Consider the following 21,497-nt stretch of genomic DNA (forward strand, 5'->3'; position numbering starts at 1 on the left):
AGTGTGGATGCTTTATCATGTTCATTTCGTCCTCCGTCATGTCTTTGATGTTTCAATTTGACCAAACAAGGCCAGGAATGACTCAAATAAGTCTTTTCGCCCTAGTCCTTCAGTGAGGGACAGGAGCACTTTTCCACGTTATCCTTCAAAATTCATTATTTTCATGCCTTCAAAATCTTCAAAAACACCAAGTCACGTCCAATTCTCTTTCCTGGAGACCTTGCACAAAACAAAATAGAAAAGTCAGTGACAAATATGCATAAAATAACATTTTTGCCTTGGTCCCTTGGAGAGGGACAGGAGCACTTTTGTCCTTTCTGGCTAATCCATTCAAAATTTAAGTCTCCAAACATTTCACAAGGCGGAGTTAGGTCATCATCAAGGTCAGGAATCAGTTAGCAAGCCCTCGCAAAATAAGAAATTGCACTTAGAATGAAATTCGCCCTGGTCCCTTGGAGAGGGACATGAGCACTTTTGCTGTTTCAGGCATCATCTTGCCTCCGAAAAATGATCAAAATTTACCTAGGCAAGAATACACAATTTCATTTTCAAAATGCTAACACTTAGACAAAAATTTGGATTTTACCCCAAAAAAAACCCTGACTAGACCTAACCTGAGACCTATTTGACTTTCCTGACAGACTCGCCTTACTTCAATAATCAACCCTCGGAAGGATGCTTAATAACTTTCAAGATTTGACTGGACTCAGCTTGAAAACATTCGGAAGAAACCCCTAAGGTTTAGCCCTAGCCCAGACAGACCTCTCACTCACTCAAAACCCTAAAAGCAGAGAGAAGACCATGCGAAACAAAAGCGAAAAAAGAGGGGGTCCCCATTTTAATGGGGCGATGTGTGAAATGGTCACAACAAGTCCCCCATCTGGATACTAAGCTGAGGAATCCTCTTGGTACATCCCAACACTGCACTGACTGCAACCTTCACACCAAATCCTGAAAATTCCTTTGTCTGTAACCCACATCTCTCTACCATATGCTAATCAATAAAGTTATGGGTCGCTCCAGTATCTACTAAACACACTACACGCTGCCCCTAAATAGTTCCCTTCAATCTGAAAGCGTGGAACTTAGGATAATTGGAAAGAGTGGCCATGGTAACATTGGCCGTAGCCTGAGCAACAGTAGAGTCAAGCTCAATCTGGGGAGACTTAATATGCTCTCCCTCATCATCAGTGTCCGTTATGTGCTCATCCTCCACATCTGAGCTCACTTCAATGAGATGAGCTTTGCCTTTGCCAAGGCAGTTGTGTCCCGATTCCCAAGGTTCCTTACAAGTAAAATACAATTTCTTCCTCAATTCATTTCTAGACTCCTAATCAATCCTATGAGAAGATGTGTTACCCTTTTGTGGATTGGAAGGCTTCTGGAAGGGTTTGGAGTTCCTAGGAAAATTTTTGTTTTGCTGAAAAGTAGAGGATGGTGGAGTAGTGTCCAAATCTAATGTGAGTTGAATAGCCTCCTGCAGAGTCTTAGGCTTCAAGGCCTTGGCCCTTAACCAAATCGTGGTATCTCTCATGAAGTCGCTCTATGAAGAGCATAACTACCCTCCTAACAGGCATCTCCAGTACCATCATTGCTATACGCTGAAATTCATTAATATATGTATCCACATGACCCGATTATTTCAGGGGAGCTAAATCCCTCTAATAAAGTTCCACATCTTTCCTATCAAATCTGGAAATCCGCCTCTCTGTGAACTCTGTGTATGAATGAATGAGAGCGTGATTCTACGTGACCAATCCATGGTGCCACCAGTCATATGCAACGCCCTCCAAATGTAGGACAACAATCTGAATGGCCTCATTTTCAGCCATAGGTTTCAAGGAGAGGTATATATCTAGCTTGTGAATCCACGCTCGTGCACTAGTGGAACCACTACCATCAAAAGTGGATAAAATCAGCTTATCTATAGCCTTCTTCAGATCATTATTCCACTGCTGTCTGGGTCCCCTGTCATTTTGTCCCCTCATGGAATCACGGTGCTGCATACGATATTGGTGCAACGGGAATGCATCTCTAACTTGTGCTGGTAGACGTGCCCACTCATTGCTAGCAGCCATAACTGTGTCCTAGAAGGTGATTCCATTCTGAGGCTCAACCAACAGTGGTACATCTCTAGGAGTGAACCGTGGGAGCATAGGCCTATCCGTTGTCCTAGAATGGGTCCTATCCCTTCGTGGTGAGATGGATGCATTTCTTAGGGATGATGGGATTCTACTGCTACCCCTACTTCCTGCAGCTAATACTGTCTTGCTACGGTTCTTGTGCCTTCCCCTGTTATTTCCCAAATCCATTCTGTCAAGTGTGTCTTGTAACCTGTTGATTGCTTCAACAATTCTTGGCTGTGCTTCATCCAAGCTCCTCATAATCTCATCAGGATTGAGTGGAATCTGTCTCTCTTGTTTGGGTGGGCTCTTCTATCCTTCAGGAATATCACCCATATTATTCTTAAAGGGTGGTTCTGTGACAAAATTTAAATCCACTCCAGGTCTCCTGCGTGTGTAATATCTGTAGGTACCAAATCTGCCCCGCTGCATAGAATTACTTTGATGACTCCCAGGATGGCAGGATCATTGCTCTGATACCACTGAAAGATCCCTAACTAGAAATCTTATACAAACTGCGGATTGTTTTCAAATTCAAATTCTTTGACCAGCGAAAAGTGTTTTTGGAAGTTTATTGTATTTTCAATTTTTTTGTAGTTTTTTGGATTTTTGACAATACATGGAAAATAATAAATGCAATACAATAAATATAGAACTGATAATAGTTTCTAGATTTCTGATTATTAATTGCAGCAAGTACAAATAAATAATAAAGAGGATTCTTGATAGCATTAAGCCGTTCAAGGCCTACTAGGAGTCCAATTCTGGGGTTTGAGGGTAGAATTTGAGCTTGGAAAGAAGCAGTGACTGAACCAAGCACCTCCAACTGCTACTAATGGCTGCAAATGACTTTATTTAACTCTAGGATAATTACCAAAAACTAATGTTGAAGAATTATTCAGACCTAGTTGGAATTCCAAATTCTTGCTAGGCAAGATCCCCAAATTATGTCTCTTTTCCTCAATGAATTGCTGCTGCTGCCCAAATTTGGTATTTTCTTCACACCAAACCAACTATGGTCACTTATTAATATCCCAACAATGAATTTACACACCAATAGAGGGGCCAAAATCCTTTAGTTTATTTATTTGGCTTCCACAGTCAAGAAGAGTGGTATGGCTAGCTCTAGAAGGTTCGATTTGCTGTCTTTGGTAGTAAACCAAGCCCAAGAAACTCTTTTGTCTGCTCAGATCTAATATATTAACCTTGGCAATGTTGTTAATGTTGTATTTTTACTGCAAAACAGTCCCAAAGTTCGAATGCTGCTCAAGGTTGCTATCGTGGTGAAGAGGGGAGTGCAGGTTTCCGTCCACACAACCTGATCTTGAAGGGGTCATGTCCTCCAAATGCTGCTCAGGCAAAAAATCGTGCTGCTGCAGATCTCCAATGTGCAAAGGTTGTAAAACAAACAAATCATGAATGCTCCAAATGAATCGTACAAGCCTCTCTAACCAACTCGAACCCTAGAGGCATCAAAGAAAGATTCTTTGGAATCTTTTATTCTCCAAAAAGTGGTGCCCACATGAGGGGGGATCTCCAACATGAATTAACAACCACCTTTTAAGTTATTGGAATTCACCTAGGAAGGTGTGCAAGGACTTTTTAAATAAAGTCATTTATTAAGTTTTATTACTAACTTACAAGTTACTTTATTAGATTTTTCTATTTTAAAAAAAATGACATTACATTATTGCAGCTGCCATGGCTTCTTTTGTTTTTTTGCCTTTCTTCCTTTTTCATATCATGCTCAGCAAGAAGGGGCTTCATCTCTCTAATAATCTCATGAGTTGTTTTTAGGCATATCTCCACACCATATCCATGTATTTGTGCAAGGTTGATATTTTAATCTATTGATTCCACTCGTCATCCACTTTGTACAATCTGTGCAAGTGACTTCCCCCTTTTTGCTTCTAGGAATCCCATATTTCCATGCTTTATCTCTTTGTCTTCCTAGCCTTGGGGTTGCCCTTGGAGTTGAACTTGCCATTGCTGATTTATTATGAATAAATAAAAAAATCAGCAGGGTTTTGTGGAAAATCAACAATAAAAATGATAAATGAATTATTTGAGAAAAATAGAAATCAAAAACAAGAAAATAATATAAGGAAATAAGTTAGGAAAGGAAATAGAATTTTTTTTGGCAGCATATCCCCTTGTTTTTCAAAACATGGAAATGAAAAAAAAAGAGAGGAAAAATCCTTACCGAGATCTCTTTTGCTGATTCAATCTTATTTGCTCTCCTCCTTTAAACCCTCCAAACCTGTTTTCACCAAGAAACAAAGGCAAATGAACGAAAAAATTGAAAAAAAAAAACATTTTATAACGCTGCTGGGCATCATTTATGGGTCACGCGAGTCCATCTAGTTAACTCGCGAGTCCGTGTATTTGACTCACGCGAGTCCATTAGAAAGACTTGCGAGTCTTTCAAATAGACTCGCCAAGACTCGCCTCGCGAGTCCTTGGCAAGTCGAGTCGTGGCTCCATTGGACTCGCCGAGTCTGTGGCGAGTCCATGAGTTTTTAAACTATGGTCTGGAAGCAAACTAGTTAGGTAAACACCTTTTCACACTACACCTCCTTTAAGCGAAACTTAGGGAGTAAACTAATCACATCAAAGATGAGTCCCGACAATATGGCCTGATAAGGTACTCATGTACAAATAAAGATCTCTCATAAACAAAGAAAGGGAGAAAACCTTGTGGGAACAAAACTCCCCTCTAAAAGAGAATGATAAGGATAAAACCTCCTACAAAGATGTCCATGTGAAGATGAACATGGTGATGAACTCTTGAAGCATATCAAAAATTGTAAACTCTATCAAAAGATGAACAAGTGTATGCTTGAATCAATGAACCTCCAAAAGATGTAGATCAAGAGATACAACTATGATCAAATAACACAAATAACAAAGTGTGAGTTTCATGTAGTACTCTACTTAGAACTGGCCAGTGTTCAACAAGGATGATCAAAGAACACAAATAACAAAGCATGAGTGTCACAAACTACACTGCTTAGAAGTGCCCAATGTTTATGAATCTTACAAAATGATCCATTGAAAGAATCTCCCATATGAGAGGTACAAAAGAGTAGGTCTATGTGACCCCCTGCAAATATGTGAAGTCTATAATGCTCCATGAGGTTCCTCCACTTCTCTACTTAAAACAAAATGCATTAGAAACAACAACAAAAATGTCATGATTCCCCCCTTAATGCTGATGAGGAAGGGATGATGGCAAACTAATTGAAATTGAGCACAATAATGTGCAAAGGAATGAGACCCAATATTAGATCAGCTATACCCCCCAAGGAACACAAATTTAATTTTGTGGCACTATATGAGTGCATTTACAGAAATATATGCTGAAGAACGAGTTCATACATGTTTTATGTCAAGAGGTGGACAATGAAGAGAAATATCAAGTTGTCTTTGAAACCTCAAGATGTTGACAAAAACAGAAAATAAAACACCCATGATGCAAAAACATAGGCCCCATTGAAAGTATAGTGATATGGCTCTTTATTTTAGTGCATTTACAAAATAAAAAGATGTACAAGGCCTCAAAAGAGGCATAATTAGAATCTAATATTTTGGAATATTGTCATGAAAAATAATCATCACCATTGTGTAGAGCTCAAAAAATAATGCAGGTTAACAAAAGGCACCCAAAAAGGCATCTGCCTGACCCCAAAAGAGCCTCTCAAAGTTTTAGAAGCTAAGATTGTGCAGGGTGTCTTCTGAGAAAATTAGCAAAAATTCGTACATCATTCTACAAAACAAACTACACCATTGGATACAACACAAAAAAATATGCACAATGACAAAAAAATCATTGAAAAAGGCCTCCATATGATCGAGATATGGCTTCATGAAGTTGAGGCAAAAAAACAAAACAGCCAAAGGGAGGGGTCCAAATTAGGGGGAAATGGTGGTGTCATGGTGACATCATCATGCTGATTGGACAAGTAGGGTGATGCGGCATTGGGGTAGCGGATGACTGTGTTTGATTTGTCAAAATGGAATATTTTGTTGGAATATTCTAGTAGGCATAAAAATATAAAAAAATGAAAAAATTGCTGCATGGAAGTCAAGGCTGGGAAGATTGATGTAGACGACATGCGGTACGGGCCCTATAGATTTCCGTATGACCCAATCAGGGATGGACCAAAAAACATCAAAAAATTTCCACTCATCAAAATATGAAGTATTATATATGAAAATTCGTCTACAGACCCTCCGGACTGCAACTCTGACATCTGTTTTGCTCCGCGATCCACTCTTTTTTGTCTTATGTCCACGACCCTTACAAAATCAAGCCTAAAATGGAGGTATTTTGCAAATTTGCTTTGATACCATGTTGGAAACAACCAAGATCCTTTGCAAAACAAATACTCCACAAAATAGCAAGAAGCAAAATGAGAAATGTCTTAAGCAAATTGTCACATTATGACTTGTAACAAAATGTACAAAGAGGTGCCTTGCATATAAAGGCAACTGAGAAGAGGTGAAAAGGTAGGAACTCTGATTACCCCTCCAAGTATGTAACAAGTGTAGGACTCTATGGACAAGTGTTGGGACACTTGGTGAATCTACATTTGGTGAGACAAAAATCTCTCTAACCTCCCATAGGGTGAAGAGAGAATATCGAAACCCTCTAAGTGACCTTAAACATAGTGTGAATAAATCAACTAAGTAGACTATACTTCAAGATCTATGTTGCTCAAACTCTTTGTGGAATTGTAGAATTTGGTATATAAACAGGATATTTAATCTCATCAAACTCTAATCTTGATGTCATGACAGTTAATGCAGTGACATAATTATATATGGCAATTATTCAGTTGGTGTTAACAACGATATTTTGGAAATAGATGGTTGCTCAATTGGGCTGATTGCTACCATGATGGAAGTCATTAAACTCTCTGAATTTGTTATTTAACCATGTAACTTTTATTTCATGACCTAACACAAATTGCCCAAGACATGAAGAAATCCCTTAAATCTAGTTCTCAAATTGGTAAAATGAAATTCCACATCCACTGCTGCAGAAAATTTGTAATTCCCGATTACAGTTTTCTTTTCAGTTGAATGGGAATGAGGCAGACATTACATTTAAAATCAGAGGATCATCTGTACAGTACAAGCATTGTCACTTTCTTTAGTACAAGAATTTGCATGGATTTTAAAGTTATAATCAGTATGAAAAACCGATCTGAAGGCCGTGTTCCTTGAGGTGTGTTCTTATAGAGTTACTTCTGTGCAGGCAAAAGATGCCCTTTCAACTCTGGAGAGGCTTCTCCAAATGGACGATGAAGAAATATTAAGTGATGCATGTTGGGCTCTTTCATATTTTTCTGATGGAAATGATGACAATATTCAAGCTGTTATTGAAGCTGGCGTCCTTCCAAAGCTAGTGAAGCTTTTACAGTTAATGTCCAATCTTATACAGATTCTTCAAGTTATACTTCATATGAATCCAAGAGGAGGATATAGTTTAAATTCTAGGACCAATGTAGCTGAACTCTCTTATATAGTCTTTTCCCTTTTTGTGTTCATGTTTGACATGTTCATTCAGCTCAAAAGTTTTTACTAATTATTTGAAATCTAGGACCCACCTAGCTGAGCTATTTCATTTCAATATTGTAGTTTTGCGACCTTATTTGATTTGTTATTTCAGCTTAGAAGTTTTGGTTCAAGGGGATCCTCTAGGCACGCACTTGTTTGTTATAGGGAGATTCATTTAGTCCCACTGACCTTCATGGTCAATTTAGAACATTGTGTAGCTGAACAATTTATATATCAATTACTTGAGTTCCAAATCTTATTAGAAATATTTATTTTACTTGGTAAATTTTGAGTCAAGGAGATTCTTTAGTTTCTGTTTTGTTGGTTGTACCTTAATGCTCATGTACTTTGAAGTTTTGTTGATCAAATTAACTACTTGATGACACATTTTGCTAATAGAAATAAGTTCTAAAGCTTTCTGTTTATTTTATTTCAATATTTTGTTTTCTGCTTGTTGTGACTGATTTTGGGAAAATATATCTCTGGTTGTAGGCATTCTTCACAAAATGTTCTCATTCCTGCTTTGCGAACTATTGGCAATATTGCCACTGGCAATGACGTACAAACTCAGGTATTTCAGGTCACCTGTTTTCTCATTTATGTGTATGTGTGACTAGTTTTTGTTAAATATGGTGCTATTTTATTTATTTTTCCATGTGTTTTTCCTGTTAGTACATTATCGACAGTCAAGCCCTTCCACGTCTGTTATCACTTATTACTAAGGATCAGAAACTAAGCATTAAAAGGGAGATTTGCTGGACAATCTCTAATATCACAGCAGGGAACACGAGTCAGATTCAGGTTGGTTATGCTTAAACAGTCAGCAATTTGTTTCTGGGCTTCACTTTTCTGTCGAAGTGCCATTTTCTTTTTGCCTTAAATGAAATTTAATTTTTTATAGTTTACCTATATAATCATTGGATGATTGAAATTACACAAGTTATTAGTAATCCTATTTTGGGTAAATATATGCTGTGCTTTTTCAGGCTGTTATCGATGCAAACATCATTCCTCCACTTTTATATTTGCTAGCAAATGCAGAATTTGACATAAAGAGGGAGGCAGCTTGGGCCATTACCAATGCCACTGCATGTGGAACACATGAGCAGATTAAGTAAGATAGAATTATCATTTATGCAAGAATGACACTTTTGCTGCATTTGTTATTCTAGAAGTCAATATTTTTAGAAAATATTTTAATACGAGATATATCTAATGATAATATGCAGGTATTTAGTCAATCATGGTTGTGTAAAGCCCCTTTGTGATCTTCTCCCTTGTCCAGACACGAGAGTTGTGACAGTTTGCCTTGAAGGTCTAGAGAATATATTGAAAGCTTGGGATGGAGGACACAATAATGAATATGCCTCATTACTTGAGGATGCTGGTGGCTTGGATAAAATCGAAGCACTACAGGAACATGAAAATACTGACCTCTATGGAAAAGCAGTCAGAATCCTTGAGAATTACTTAGTCAATGAGGAGGGTAAAGGTCAACCTTTGGATGACAGCAATTTTTTCGTTTTCTTCAAATAAGTCTTCTATTTCATCTGTTAGATTCAACTTCAATTAGGCACTCGAAATGCTTGTCATTTTACATTTATTTTCATAACCTTTATTAGAAGATCCCTGGAGTTGACATATGCATTAATAATTTTTTTTTCTCAACTTTTTTTCCTTTTGGTAGATTCAGTTTTTTGATTATAGTGATCATTCAAGGTCCTCAACACAACTTGTTGAGAAAGTATGGAATTCAAAGCCGATCTATTTTAAAAATTAGTTTGGCTTCTTGATGTAATACTGTATATAGTAATATACTGCTTTGGGGGATAGATGCACATGATTGACATTTGATTTCAAATTTAGCCCACCAGAGTTGAATGGCATGGCATTTTCACAATGCCCTTTATGTATGTACTTGTCTATTTTACTTTTGAAATTAAAGATTTGGTGTTGAGTAAATATGGTTCTGTAATCTTTTCACCTGTAGATGATTTGAACTTCATTTTTTATTGTTTATAAGTGGGAGTTTTGCTGGTGTTATATTGTATTTCTCCTAGTAATTAGCATGGGGCTTGTGTAGTTGAATTGTTTTGCTATGTAGCTGTTGTAAGTTGTAACTTATCAATTTTGATAACTAGGTATCGATTTGTTCCATGTGACATCCTTCTGAAATAGGTATTATGGAACTTGTAATGTAGTAATGACAACAAGCTTATAATTATGGGCCAATTAGAGGCTTATCATGTATTTTATTAGCGGGGTAATTCATTCCTCAGTGATTTTCTACATGCAGTGGAAACTTACAATTGCTTGTGGTTTGAAGTCTCATACCATATTTTTCATATCCTGATTTTTCACATGAGGTGGAACTTGTGATGTAATTTTAAGTGTCTAGGCAGCGAATGTCTAAGTTGATAAAAGATAACATGCTTGGGTTAAACATCCTGTGGGTAATATAATTGTTAGTATTTACTCTATATTGCTTTTGTACTTCATCAGTCTTCAATATAAAATGCTTGTGCAATCCTAATTATTCTAAGGTGTAATCTAGTTGCTAGTGAACTTATTGTTCCATTTCCCTTTCAGGATGTAACCCCACAGGTGGCTGAATTTGAAGAGGTTTTTGAGTGAATTTGAAGAGCAAATTGGTTTTTCAGGTAGTTTGTTTAATTTTTGATTTTTAAAAAATATTTTGCTTTGTTTTGCTGCTTCTAGGTTTAAGAAAAAACATCAATGCCATTAGCTAAGTATTCTAAATCAGAATTAGATTGCAAATAACAAGATATTTTACCAATTTTTGACAAATTTTTTTTTAGACTCTGCTTGGAAGTATGCTTATCAAGGTTTGGAACGTGGGTTTGTTTTTTGCATTAAACGTGAAAAAATATTTCATTGAGGGTGGCATAAATTGCCTCTAATACCCACTTGCATCACTAACTATGATGCCAAGGGTTGTCTTGGGAGTATTCAGGAAATAAAAAGAGATAATGCCATACTTGTAGTCGTGGAAGAGAAAAATTTGGAAAGGGAGAGGGTAAATCTAGCCATGGTAGCATCCATAGCTACTTCTTAAGGTGCTCTAGTCAACCTTGAAGCAGATGAGATGTACTTCAGAGCATAGTGGGCTTTCTTCGTGGTCCACGTATTCGAAACAAATCCACCACCACCATAGGAAACACTTTAGCTTCTTCTAGTAGAGCATGAACACCGCCACTAGCATTAGCATCACCTATACATAATTAGTTTGTGTTTGGAAACATACGTAGAGCACAACCATCATTGGAGGTAACTGGATGGAATAGGCAGGCGCATGAGTATGCAGACTTTGCATGTGCTGATTTTTGGCACTTTAATAACATCCCTTTCAATGTGGTAGATAATATTTATTGGCATAATTTGGTTATTGCATTGACAGTTGTAGGAAAAGGCTGCAAGGCATCTTCTCACACAGACTTGACAGGGAGGTTAGTTTAGTTGATTTATATTTTTTGATAACAAATGTTTAGTTTTTTTTTACAAATTTTAATCACTAGAATTTGGTGATTGATTTGCTACTTTGTTTGCTGACTAGTCTTTAACTAATCTCTGTTTCTTTATGAAGTCATCCTGCACATTATGTGTTTGCCACATTGATCTGCCACCTTTTATTACTCTCTTCATTAATTAATTTCCTCTCCATATGAATTGCTTAATATTATCCTTGCTTCTTTATAGTATTATCGTTGTGCTTTCTAGTTCATAAATGCTACCTTTATACACTTCAAACCCTCTCAGTACTGGACTGATCATTCTGATCTTTTATCACTCAATACTGCATGTTCTTTGCCAAACATCTTGTCTTCACAACTAGTCTGGATCTTGGTATTGTGTAGACAATCAAATCTCTTCTTTGACATCGATGACAACATTCTAACAATCTCCCCCTTTTTCATTGATGGCAACATAATCTTCTTCATCTCTCTAACTCTCCCCCATCTTATATCTTGCCCCAGTTCACATCAATTACAAAGGGATGCAACCAACTTCTATCCTTCATGGCTGTGATTCTTTCTTTGATGCTCTCCTTGTCTGTAAGGCTCCCCCTTGCTTTAACACTCCTTTCTCTTAGTATTATTCACTACAGATTTGGATTTCTCATCTAACACCTTGACTGTTTAAACACATTTCTTCATTTGTTCACAATACCTCATCAGCATGTCACTCAATGCTTCACTACCGAACACATTTACAATATAAGTTGTTGAATAATGAAAGATACATCTTTTGCCATCTCTATTTTGTATATAGTCTTCTATAAATACAAATACTTCAACTTGGTGGTCGATTCATAAATTCTCAAAATATAACATAGCAGAAGAAATAAAGAAGTGACATCCATGGTCATGTCTAATAGTGTCACATTCAATATATTCAGTTGTATTCAAAGTGAACTATTAACTGGAGATAACTCACACTGTGCATACTATTACATCAACTGAATAGCCAACACCAAAGCTACCATAGTCAAACATGGATATACAATACTTTCCTAATCTTTTGTTGCATGATAAGAATGTTTTACACTTCTCCAATTTCTCTCTCGAATTACTCTCTATTAGCAGACCAGACAGGTTGTAGAAAGAAAATCTGACTTGGCTTTACATGGTCTAAAAGTCTCAACTTTTCTTTGGGCATACCAAGCACCTTGTACCCAAAACAATTAATTCTTTTTAGGTCATCACACATGAGATTTGCCAACTCATCTCCAAGATGAACATCTTGAGACTCCCAAAATCTGTGGTGTGATGGCAATCAAACAGTACTTTTGTCTACAACAACTATGGGTAATATCTGTATCTTAGATGCATGATGCATATAGGACATAATTTCCTCTACCACTGTTCTCTTGTCAACTAATAGATGCATCCTCTTCAACATTCATGCTCTTTCCTTACAAAAACACAATTTACAATCTTCATGTATTCATTGGGTGAACACTGCCACCATTAGATGTTTCAAAGCTGAAGCCATTGATTCTCACAGCCAATGAACAACAATATGATGATCCAATGCACATTGAACCATTGTCATGTTTTCAATCTTCTTTTTTAATGTTTTATGGAAAGTGCATTATTTGTTTTCTCAAATCATAGCTTCTTTTTCTCTACTAATTCTCCCTCATTTTAATAAAAGATAACTCTCTAATTCTCTCCCTTCGATTAATGACAAGAGAATACTCATACTAGCTGATCTCATCTTAAATTGACTTCTTCATGGGGGTAAAAGATGGTGCAATGGATAACTCCCCCTGAAATCGTGCTTCTTCCAATGAACTAGGAGGTATATGAAATGCAAGTTGCGCTTGCATTGGTTTCTCCTTCCCTTTCTGTTATCTTCTTTTTCCAAACTTTTATAGGTCTTCCCTTTTGTTTGTTCTTGGCATCCTTCTCCTTCTTGCTTTGTCTTGGAGGCTCAACAAAGATATATCTTTTTCAACTTCAATCACAAGTATATAACTTATCTCATAAACATATTCATTGCATACCAACATTCATGTGTTATCTAACTAATATGAACACAACTAGAACACAAGATATATACGTGGAAACCTTTACGGGAGAAAACCACGACAAATCAATGCTTTTATACAATTCTTCTTTTACAATGTTCATAGGCACCAACCTACTAGAGGTACCAACCCCTATGTTTGTGAGCACAAACTCCCACTTCTGAATTTGTAGGCACCAACCTACTGGAAGCACCAACTCCCACAACTGAGCACCAACTTAGTAAGAGACACCGATCACTTTTCTATGAGGCACCAACCTCGAAATCAGAACTAGATTCCACCTTGCTTGTTGCTTCTTCAACGGATGATGGACAATTCAATTTCTTAACACTTATTCTTCCCTTCATAGATCTTCTTATAACGTTTCTTTATACATATATTATTCCTTCAAAAACTACACAAATTCCCTTTTGGAATTGCATATACTTTCCTTTCAAATCTGCATATAACTCTCTTCAAATCTGCACATATATATACTTAAATATCTGCTGCCATATACTCAGAAATCTGTCAAAACCGATCATCTATCTGCTCCACAAATCTGTTTATTATCCTCTTGTAATTCTGTCAATAAATTTGCAAATATACCTCTCACAATCCTATGTAAATAATTACCCTTTAAAGCATATACATATAGAGCATCACACCCTCCTTAAATCTGAAACTGTATCCTCATATACAGATTATGGTGCATAGATTTTTCTTTTTCAATATTCACACCACCATTTCTTTTAGTCTGAATTATTATCTAAGCATCATATGCACCTCACATTCACACCTTTTGAATTATAATTTCAGCATCATTTTTTCAGTATCATAGACTATTATTTTCTTCCTTATAGTCACAACATTGTCCACGTATTCTGCTCGCTCTTGTTTATAAATCTGAAATTTCTTCTTTTTCTGAGTTATAGTTTTAACATTATATTCTACACCCTATTTTTTTATTATTCACTCCATACAACACATTCATTCCTCACCATTTTCAATCAACTCTTGCCGTACTGTTTTATATCTTCCACATACCCTTTCATGAAGGAATATGTCTTTTGATGGAAACACTTCCCTTAACAAATCATATTTTTTTGTTTTACAAATATGTCACGTTTTCTTTTAAAGTCTTTCTGCCTTTAAGCAACCCATAATGAAGTTGCTGCCTTTAATTAATGATTTCTAACTCTACAAATATAAAACTTTCCCTAAAAAAAACGTTTAGCTTTATGTTCTGGAATCACACCTTATATAAGACAATCTTGTCCTATTTAGCTTTTGGCTCATCCCTAATTTGTCTTTTATGATTTTTCTCTTTTTCTGTGAATAAGACAATGTAAGTTTTATCTTCTAACTTACTTTGATAAATACTTTTATTTTCTAAACAAATCGATTCCTTCAGTCTATGGGTCACTGCCTTTTGTAAGAGATCACTGCTTTGGTAATAACATCGGCACTTCTTGAATAAATTGCTTGTTGCATATTAAATGCATTTCAATCTATTAATTACTGTTCTAAAACCATTCCAAAATTGGTGCACATAACTTTCGTCATAATCACTGCAAACAATCAAACAAATCTGCCCTTGTTATGCAAACCATTACAATCATTTTATTTCATAGCTGTCTTATGATTCATTTATTTGTTTGTCAAACAAATCTCCTCTTTGTATGAGCACTGTTTATTTTGCAAATCTCAATCACTAGAATGTGGTGATTGGTTTGCTACTTTGTTTGCTGACTAGTCTTTAACTAATCTCTATTTCTTTATGTAGTCATCTTGCACATTATGTGGTTGCCACATTAATCTGCCACCTTTTATTACTCTCTTCATTAATTAATTTCCTATCGATATGAATTGCTTAATATTATCCTTGCTTCTTCTTTAAAGTATTATCATTGTGCATTCCAGTTCATAAATGCTACCTTTATACACTTCAAACCCTGTCAATACTGGACTGATCATTTTGATCTTTTATCACTCAATACCGCATGTTCTCTGTCAAACATCTTTTCTTCACAACTAGTCTGGATCTTGGTATCTTGTGGACAATCAAATCTCTTCTTTGACATCAATGGCAACATTCTAACAGCCTCCAGTTCACTTTTTTATGGTGTTTGTCAAGGATGCATTCTTTGCAAGCATCTCGAGGATAAATTTGAAAAAGGCAAATCTTGGAGAACTTCACAACTTTTGGAGTCGATACATAGTGATTTGGTCTTAACGTTTCCACATCCATCCTTTAGTGGGGCTTGATATATTTTGACATTTATTTATGATTTTTCTAGGTATACCTTTGTATATTTTCTCTAAGAAAAGTTTGAAGTCTTCGATTCATTCATGAACTTCAAAGCATTTGTAGAGAAACAATCTAGGAAATCTATCAAAGGTCTACGTACAAATAATGGGGGGGGGAGCATGTCAACAACAATTTTCAGCAGTTTTGTGTCTATGAGTATATTGACTTGTAACGTACAGTTCCCTATAGTCCTTAGCATAATGGAGTTGTAGAATGAAAAAAATTGGTCCTTGAAAGAAAAGGCCAATTGCATGATTAACTCCAAATCTTTGACACCACCACATTGAGTAGAATCTATTAATTGTGTGTTATATCTAGTTACAAGTCCCTTACAAATATCTAAAGGGGTTAACACCCTTTGAAACTTGGATTGGTCTAAAATCTCCAGTTAAACACTTTCAAATGTTCGGTTCTTATGCATGGGCCCACATTCCAACAAATATATGCAGGGCTATGGATTTGTAGAGTAAGCCCCTCATATTTATTGGATATCCAAATGATGTCAAAGGCTACAAGCTTCTTGATCCTACCACTCATGAGTTGTTCATTGAGAGGAGTGTTCATTTTGAGGAGTCATTCTAGCTCTTCTTCTACTACTTCTCCATCCACTATCTTATTGGAGCGACTGCATCGTGATGACAATTCTTTAGAGGATTTGAATCCTCCTACTTTGGATGAGGAGTCTTCTTTCTCCACTTCATCTGGTGACAATGATGATGGGGATTTACATTCCTCACATACTTGTCATTCAAAGGATGTTGATTCTCCAATCTTGTAACCTCTTTGGGCTCGTAAGACATTAGAGTCAGTAGGTGATTGTGTTGGTGATCCTTTAGATGCTAGAGGAACATGGTCACAGTTACAACAACCTCCACTTTTTTTATTGCTTCAACTTATAATCCATAGTCCTTTCAGGAAGCTTTAGGTGTTCCTAAGTGGGATGCAACTATGTAGGAAGAGTTCAATTCCTTGGAGAAGAACCACACTTGGGATCTTGTTCCTCTTCCTAACGGAAAAAATTCTTGTTCGATGCAAGTGGATCTATCGAACAAAATTTGCTTTAAATGGGTCGGTTGATAAACATAAAGCTCGCTTGGTTGCTAAAGGATTATTCTAGGTTCTTAGGATTGACTACTCTAAGACTTTTGCACTAGTTGCCAAAATGAATTCTATTAAACTTGTTTTGCTATTGCTACAACTCACAAATGTGAATAGTGTTTTTCTTCATGGTGACCTTAAGGAGGAAATATACATGGAGCAACCACATGGGTTCATTTAGGATCCTTCACTTGTTTTTCATCTTCAAAAGTCTCTCTATGGCCTCCAAGAATCCCCTCAGTCTTGGTATGCCAAGATGGACTCCTTCCTTTTGACAGTTGTGTTGGTGTTTCCAACCGATTATTCCAAAATTCCCTCTATGAGAGGCTAACCTCAATCTTTAAGGTTTATGATCAGTGGACCAACTGACAGAGTAATGACTAGGAATAAGGAACTAGTCACTCTCTCTACACTTTAGGCTTTGTAAGACCTAGGTGGGTGTCCCTTTCAGCAACACCATTAACATTTTCAGACATATTCAATGGTGCAACAGATGCGTTCTCACCCTATTATGCGATTCAATGAACTTTAAACCCTTAGGATGTAGCCTTCACCCTTAAATAACTTTGATCATAATGAGAATTGATTATCCTAAAAGGTTCAAAATGAAATTCATAAAATAAACTGCAATTGAACTGTTTGATGAAATTTTCTTTTTCTCATAGTCAATGAATATAATACCATGATTAGTGCATTATCCATTGGGATAGATGAACCATTATTACAATATAAAATATGCAAACTTTGCATCATCTTTTGCCTAGTATAATTGATATCTAATATCAATTATATCATGAAATGAATCTCCAAATCACAACTTATTACTTGTTTTCTGCATAGAATCCCTTTGAACAGAGTTAGCAAATTTAATCTTCTACTTTAGAAGAAGCTGAAACCTATTCAAATTCAACAACACATTGAAGATACATCAACCAAAAATCCTTAATTTCATTGATTCACACAAGATTTTGGATAACAAGTAAAAGAAACAACATATAATTCATTGAGTTTGATTTCAAGATGTCTGTATATTTGCAAAGTACTTGAACATATCCTTTGCAAAATTATTGCAAGTAGGACATGAGGCTGATTACAGTACTGTATTGCAAAACTATGAACTCTGTAGTATATTATTTACCCTTGGTGAATGAATACACAAGCTTCTCTACCAAAAACTAATAATATTGTCTCTATGTCGAACCAGAAGAAGCCAAAAAAAATAAGGCCTTGATTATCCTCTTATATAAAAATGAGGATGCAACAAGCTTTGGGCATTTTACAATATCAAAGTTTAGGTATCCACTTGACAAGAAAAAGTCAAACAACTTTTTGAGTTCTCTGACTATGACAGACATTCCTCTATCTTGTTCCACAAGTGGTAGCTATTGGAGATGATTTGGAAAACAACTTTTCTTTGCTCGAGCTCCTTTATCAGGTTGAAAAGTGTTATAACCCTGCAAATCTATTAAATACACATTGACAGAGAGTAGCTTAATAATCCTTTCTAAGGATATGTATTTAATAAGAAGGATAGAACTCAATATCTTTGTAGAGATGTCATAGATTTTGCCTTTTAATCAAGAAATACACCCTTTTAAACTCATTACAATTGAAAAAGAAAAAGAAAACCACAAAACCTAAAAAAGGCAGGAAACCAAAGATTTGATCATTAAAAAATTTAAAATTTCATAATTTGAAAAACTTAGAAAAAGGAAGAAAGGATCAGAGACACTACTTGAATTCTTGAAGTCCTATGAGATGCTGTTGGTACTCTTTATCTTCTATTTCTATCTTGACCACCTCCATTCTGATCATTCCACTATCTAATCTTGATAGTGCATCCATATACGATCCCAAATTTCTCGGAAGTTGTGCATCGTTGTAATGTCCCTTTTTTAGTAGTTATGAGGTGATGTCGTTATCCCATCTTGCCATGATCTTGAGGGTTAACTAGGACTTTACGGGGATCAGTGAGGGATTTGGCCTAGGCGATTTCAGTTTCAGGCCAATCGAAGGTGTTTTGACAGGGTTTCTAGATACTTACTATATATAGTAAGTCAGTTGTGGCTGAGTGATTGGTAATATTTGAAGTATTTTTGGATGCCAGTATTTTGGTGCATTTAATTCTTCATCAGGATTGCTAATTTAATGAGCCATTAATTAATTGGGCAATTAAATTAAAAGTTCCTAAAGTTTAATTTAAATATTTAACTTTAGTGATTATTTAATGTTGGGGCTAATGTTTAAAGGGAAAAGTTAAAAGTTCCCTTTCATTTTGGAGACATAAGGGATATTAATATTTTATTACAACATTCTTTATCCCACATTCATGGTGCATTGGTAATTGTGTCCAAATGGAGTTTTAATACCAGGGTTGGGAAAACTTCAAAACAAAATTGCAGAGATTGAATATTTTGGCTTTGAATCTATTCTACACAGTATTGAAGCTCAGCCAAGGGAAATCACAGAGGTTTATAGGTTGATAAGAGTTTATTTCAAATGAATGGAGGGCATTATTATAACAGTTAGTCCCATTATCACCCAACTGAAGAGAACATAGGTTATTGAGATTGGTGATTATTAGTACCCAACACTGAAGATCATACTACAGGTTGTTCGAACTTGGAAGGGAGTTATTGTTAGCACCAATTAGCATTGTCACAACCCATCTGAAAGAATGCACAAAGAGTCTCTAACATTGTTGGAACTCACAATGACTGGGACGAAGAGTTAGGCAAAAGCCACACAAACCCTTTAGGCGTATTCGATGAAGTTGCAGGGAGGTGGGTTTGAATTGTGGTTGGAGTTCGAGGGTAAGGAGTAGCCTAGCAGGATTATAGCGCTATCCATCAATGTGGTTGGGACGTTAAGTATGAAGGTGGTTCATGGCCTCTTTCCACAGTGAAGAACCAACTTGCAGTTGAGAAAACAACGTTATTCTAGGTTCCAAATTGTCTTTGTGTTTGGGCTATAGAATATTTAATGGAAAATGTTTGGTTGAATTTTTTTTTGAGATGAACTCATATTTGGACTGTAATTTTTGAAGTTTTAATAAGCACATTAATAGTCCATGTTGCCCCGATTAGAAATTAAATTTGAAGAACTTGTTGTTGATTAAATATATAAATGCTTGCAAGCTATTATGACACCAAAACACACTGGGAATCAACTAAATCACATACATATTTCAAGAAAGAAAGAAAACAGACCTTTTAATGAATGTTTGCCAACTGTTCGATGAAATACCTATAAGAAGATTGAAAAGGGAAATTATAACTAAATAGGGTAGCCTATTGCAGTGGTATCAGAGTAGATATTTCTGCCAACTTGGGGGTTAAGAACTAATGAATCATCAATATTATTTGAGGCGAAACAGGTCAAACACTAACCTCAACAATCAACTTGGAGCTAGGCAAGAGGGTGATCCATTTCCAGCTGTCATTTACCCCAATGATCCACCTGAGACTAAACAAGCAAGCGATCCACTTACAATTGGAACTATGGGTGATATGGGGGACGAGAGATCAGAACCAAGTACTAGGGATATGCTCAATGATTTGGCTAGAGGACAACAAGAACTTCATATGTCATTACAACGGATGACAACCCTTATGAATTAGCATTTAGCATTAATGAATGATGGAAACAACTGGAATTAGGGTAATATTAATCCAGGTGGACAAGGGAATGATGAGAATAATGAGAATGTCAGGAACAATGGCAATGACGATGGCTTGGTAAATAATGGGGGTGCAAGATAGAAAAATAGAGCAAGACTGACAAGCACTAGGCCTCTTATGCCTTACTTCCCACCAAGGCAGAATGATCAAAACAATGAACCCACCCAACATGAGGTACACGATCAGATTTTAAATGATTGGAGGAATTTTGGGTTAGATTTTCAGGTTGAAACGTCATTCAAAGATTACATGGATGGTAGAATGAGATATTTACCTTTTAGGGGCAACAAGCAACAACATTATGACCTCAAGAAGAAAATAGAACAACTCACAATACCTTTCTTTGATGGTACATGGAAGACTACATCAAGGGCTTGGGTTAAAAAACTTGACACATATTTTCATCTTAATCCAATGCCAGAAGAAAATGCCATCAAATATGCAATATTACATTTAGATGGTAGCACACATGAGTGGTGGCACCATGGTATGGTGACCTTGGGAGATGTGCAGATTGTCACTTACGTAAAGTTTATAGAGAATGGTTGTCAGTATATACAATAAACTCCTTAGGTAAGAGATAATGTCTCCACTTCCTAAGGGATTGCACCATAGCGTACATCTCTAGGTCATATGTAGAATACTTTTGCTTTGCCTTATTTAGTTTCTCATTGAAAAATGCCACAGGCCTACCTTCCTGACTCAAGACTCCTCCTATGGCCTTATTTGATGCATCACATTCAATACTGAAAACCTTATGAAAGTCAAGGAGTACCAAAATAGGTTACTTTGAAATCTTAGTTTTAAAAAAATCGAAAGATCTATCAACCTCCTTAGACATATTGACATTTCCTGCCACCTTTTATGGTTTCTATCATTGGTGCACTAACCCCACTGAAATTATTAATAAATTTTCTATAAAAACTTGCTAATCCATGAAAACCTTTTACCTCACTTGCTGACTAAGGGGTTGGCTAGTTTAAGATTGCCTCCACCTTAGATGGATCCATTTTCAAATTTCCTTGAGAAATCAGAAATCCAAGGAACACTAGTTCTTCCTGCAAGAAGACGCATTTATCCAAATTGACCTTCACCTGCTCCTCATGTAACCTTTGCAACACCAAATCCAAGTGTGTTGTTCATTCCCGTCTTTACTGAAAATCAATATATCATCTAGATATACTACTACAAAA

The 21,497-nt window shown here is 36.2% G+C and overlaps 1 protein-coding gene across 2 annotated transcripts in view; it reads left to right on the forward strand.

Moving 5' to 3' along the window:
• Positions 1 to 21,497, forward strand: part of LOC131070495 (importin subunit alpha) — a 136,034-nt gene that overhangs the window by 97,392 nt on the left and 17,145 nt on the right. The window contains exons 6-11 of one of the 2 annotated variants that reach the window (XM_058006057.2): positions 7,384 to 7,547; positions 8,178 to 8,256; positions 8,358 to 8,486; positions 8,672 to 8,799; positions 8,915 to 9,171; positions 10,275 to 10,345. In XM_058006057.2, coding sequence (XP_057862040.2) covers positions 7,384 to 7,547; positions 8,178 to 8,256; positions 8,358 to 8,486; positions 8,672 to 8,799; positions 8,915 to 9,171; positions 10,275 to 10,297 — 780 coding nt within the window. In that variant the 3' untranslated portion in view covers positions 10,298 to 10,345. Of the gene's footprint in view, positions 1 to 7,383; positions 7,548 to 8,177; positions 8,257 to 8,357; positions 8,487 to 8,671; positions 8,800 to 8,914; positions 9,518 to 10,274; positions 10,346 to 21,497 lie in introns of those variants that run through there. The other variant, XM_058006056.2, reaches the window with a different exon arrangement.

The sequence above is a fragment of the Cryptomeria japonica genome, chromosome 11 (genome assembly GCF_030272615.1).
Source record: "Cryptomeria japonica chromosome 11, Sugi_1.0, whole genome shotgun sequence".
In the NCBI taxonomy this organism is placed as follows: domain Eukaryota; kingdom Viridiplantae; phylum Streptophyta; class Pinopsida; order Cupressales; family Cupressaceae; genus Cryptomeria; species Cryptomeria japonica.